Source organism: Podarcis erhardii (genome assembly GCF_964252035.2).
Source record: "Podarcis erhardii genome assembly, chromosome: 13".
In the NCBI taxonomy this organism is placed as follows: Eukaryota; Metazoa; Chordata; class Lepidosauria; order Squamata; family Lacertidae; genus Podarcis; species Podarcis erhardii.
In genome coordinates this window covers 2092436-2096333 of record NC_138502.1, presented here as the reverse complement: position 1 = coordinate 2096333, position 3898 = coordinate 2092436, and the positions used below count along the sequence as shown (strand labels likewise).

The 3898-nt window shown below is 56.2% G+C and overlaps 1 protein-coding gene across 1 annotated transcript; it reads left to right on the top strand.

Annotated features, from left to right (window-relative positions):
- The first annotated feature begins 471 nt into the window (after positions 1–471).
- TMEM102 (transmembrane protein 102) lies at positions 472–3388 on the top strand. Its single transcript, XM_081835751.1, has 2 exons — positions 472–737; positions 2369–3388. Exons 1-2 carry the CDS (start codon positions 545–547, stop codon positions 3385–3387), a joined length of 1212 nt encoding a protein of 403 aa, XP_081691877.1. The 5' UTR covers positions 472–544; the 3' UTR covers position 3388.
- The last annotated feature ends 510 nt before the right edge of the window (positions 3389–3898 follow it).

Below are 3898 nucleotides of genomic sequence, written 5' to 3'. Positions count from 1 at the left end.
AAATTGTACATATGGTTGATTTGAATATGTTATTTTTGATTATGTATACCCAATGTATCAGCCGCCTGGGGGAGGTTTCAATGCTTGTGTTGGTTGTTGGTTTAAAAATAAAAATTTTAAACATTAAAAGAAAAACTAGTTGGTGCCAATCAAAGTCAAATGTTGGTGGGATTTTGCCAGCCGTGAATTTATTTCTTAATATTCGTCAGAAATGGCCACCACAGTGAGTCTCCCAGTGAGTCTCCCAGTGAGTAGGGATCGGAACCCAGGTCTCTCTCCCAGGTCCTAGTCCAACGCTCTAACCACTACACAGCACTGCCCACTTTTTGCAGCGTTCGCATGCTCTAAATAAACCTAGAATGAACTGGGGGTCTTTCTGTCCCCCCCCCCCGCCGCCAGTCTCAATGGGAGCACTGGTTGCAGAAACCGGATCCTACCTCCTTATCAAGTCGTTTTTCTCTTCCAATGAAGGTCGTGAAGAGATCATCCCCCCTTTTTTCTCTCTGTCTCCCTCTCTCTGTTCGACCTGCTGGAAAGTGGGAGGATGGCGTCCCTTTTCGGGGACCCCCCCAACCCCAAGCCGGCCCCTGCCAAGCCTCTCACAGACCTGGATTTCCGTTCCGGGGCACGCATCGAAGAGATCAACCAGCTCATCCAAGAATACGAGGCCAGGGACCCAGGCGTCCGGGACGCCCCAGAACTGCACCGTGCAAAGGATAAAGTTTTCTCCCTGCTGGGTGAGTGGACCCTGGAAAGGGGGGAAGGTGTTTGGGAGCGGGGGGGGGGGTGACAGAGGGAGACAGTCAGCCTGGGAAGGGAGCCCATGTAGGAAAACTCTGATCCTAAACTTCCGCTGCCTTGTGGGATATTTTCAGGAGAAGAAAAAGCTCAGGGGTAAACCCTACACAAATCATAATCATAATAATGATAATAATAATAATATATTTATACCCCACCCACTCTGAGCAGCTTCCAACAGAACATTAAAACAGTGGTACCTCGGATTAAGAACTTAATTCGTTCTGGAGGTCCGTTCTTAACCTGAAACTGTTCTTAACCTGAAGCACCACTTTAGCTAATGGGGCCTCCCGCTGCTCATCCTGAAGCAAAGTTCTTAACCCGAGGTACTATTTCTGGGTTAGCGGAGTCTGTAACCTGAAGCGTATGTAACCTGAAGCGTCTGTAACCTGAGGTGCCACTGTAATAGTAATAAAAATGGGATAAAACATTAAGAATGTTCTTGATCAAGACTGCCTTCAGATGTCTTCTAAAAGTCAGGTAGTTGTTTATTTCCTTGACATCTGAAGGGAGGGCGTTCCACAGGGAGGGTGCCAACACCGAGAAGGCCCTCTGCCTGGTTCCCTGTAGCTTTGCTTCTCGCATGGAGGGAACCGCCAGAAGGCCCTCGGAGCAGGACCTCAGTGGCTGGACGATGGGGGTGGAGACGCTCCTTCAGGTCTACTGGGCCTCTGAGGCCGTTTAGGGCTTTCAAGGTCAGCACCAACACTTTGAATTGTGCTCGGAAACGTCCTGGGAGCCAGTGTAGGTCTTTCTGGACCGGTGTTATATGGTCTCCCAGTCCCAGTCTAGCTGCCGCATTCTGGATTAATTGCAGTTTCCGGGTCACCTTCAAAGGTAGCCCCACGTAGAGCGCATTGCTGTAGTCCAAGCGGGAGAGAACCAGAGCATGCGCCACTCTGGCGAGACAGTCTGTGGGCAGGGTGGGTCTCATCCTGCATACCGGATGAAGCTGGTAGTAGAGCTGGGGTGGTTGGATGAGGCCTCATATGCCTCCTTCCAGCAACTCCTGCAACCAGGCTGCTGCCAAACATCTTGCTCTGCTTTCCTTTGGACCACATCAGCGAGACCGTGAGGGGGGGGTCTTGAAATTTGGGCAGCCCTGGACCCCCCACACTGTCTAGACGTGTGCCCCAGGGAAGTCACTTCGGAGCTGCTAACAAAGCAGTTTGACTTCACCCCTGGAGGTGCACTCCATCGTCGGTTTGACTTCACCCCCAGAAGAGCACTCCATTGTTGGTTTGACTCCCCCCCCAGTGGCGAACTCCATTGTCAGTTTGACTTCACCCCCAGAAGAGCACTTCATTGTTGGTTTTCCTCCCCCCCGCCCCGAGGCGCACTTCATTGTCAGTTTGACTCCACCCCCGGAGGCACACTCCATTGACTCTCGAGACACGCAGATGCCAACAGCAACAGCTGACCAGAACCTCCTTGGGCACTATCCGTGGGGGGGTCTTTCCAGGCAGAGGGGGAACCATTTGCTAAGGGAGGGCTGGGTGAACCAGGCCCCCCAAAATAAAGGGGTCAAACAGGGGTCTCAAGTCCCCTATTTCTTTTTTCCTCCCGCCAGGTCAGGTCCAGAAATCCGAGGGGAAACTTCCTCCCATCAACCGCTACTTGATCCTGTCCGGCGGAGCCCAGCGGGGCACCGTCCACACTGATCCTGGCACCCTGTGCCCTCTTTCCGCCGGGGGCGACTACGACGCCGACTTCACCCTCCTGGTGCCTGTCCTGAGCGCTGCCGGGGTCCCTGTCACCTTGGACATGAAGCAGAGCCCCCCGGGCCATGCGCAGATCAGCCTCCAGCCCTTCGGCCCTGAGATGCTGACCCGCTGGTCGGACTGTTGCTCAGGCGACGAGGCCCACCTGTCCGCCGAGCTGGTTTGCGAGTGGTTCTCGCGCTCCTTCCCCGCCGACACGGACGTCCGGGTCGAGCGGCGTGGCTCCATCACCTCCCTGATCGTCCGCGTCGGCCTTCGCCGCGTCCTCTACGACGTCCTCCCGGTTGTGGCCTTCAAGGGCTGGCCGGAAGTTGCCCAGTCGTGGTTGGCGCAAGCCCATTTCTGGGACGGCAAAATGACAGACGAAGAAGCGGCCGGCAGCTTTTACCTCATACCGTCCATGTCCTGCGGCTCTTGGCGCCTGGCCTTTTCGGCCAGCGAGCTGCACCTCCGCCGGATCCTGCCCCCGCCCCTTCTCCGCGCCCTCCGGGCCGCCATGGCCATGCTGGGCTGCGACCTGCGCGGAGGCCTAGGGCCCTACCACCTCTTCACCTTGGCGCTGTGGTCGTGCGAGCGGCTGCCATCCAGCTACCTCGGCCGGGACGAGAACGCGGCGCACGCCTTGCTGGGTCTCTTGGACGACCTCTCCGCCGGCTTGGCGCACCGGCGCCTCCCCAGCTACTTCCTGCCGCAGTGGAACCTTCTGGAAGGGCTCGCTCGGCCGGCCCTTGAGGGCCTGGCCCGGGAGGTCGCCTGGGTGAGGGCCGACCCGTGTCGGTTCCTCCGGCGAGCCGTGGAGGGCGCCAAGGAAGCCAAACGGTTGGCCAAGGCCTTCAGGGAGCGGGTTGCGTCCCCCGCGGCGCCGTGACCCCTTCCACGGAACGGGCACTTTGGCTTCAGGTAGAAAAATGGTGCCAACGATGGCCGCCTTCGCCCATTGGTGAAGCAATCATGGCTTCCCCCCAAAGCAGCCTTTCTCAACCTGTGGGTCCCCAGAGGTTGTTGGACTACGACTCCCATCATCCCTAGCTAGCAAGGCCAGAGCTCAGGGATGATGGGAGTTGTAGTCCACAGGGGACCCACAGGCTGTGAACCGCTGCCCCAAAGGATTCTGGGAGCTGTCCGCTATTAACGGTGTTGAGGGTTCAGAGGGGACCCCCATTTCCCTCATAGAGCTACAAATGCCAGAGGGGTTCAACAAACCGTCTCCCTTCTTTGGGAATCGTAGCTCCGGGGTGGGAATACAGGGGTCTCCAAGTAACTCTTGAAAACTCGTAACCAGTGCTTTTTTCTTTTAAAAAAATGTTTAGGGGTCCCCTCCTTTTGACTCCAGAAAACCACCATTTTATCGTTCAAATCGGGGGAAATAAATACAGTAA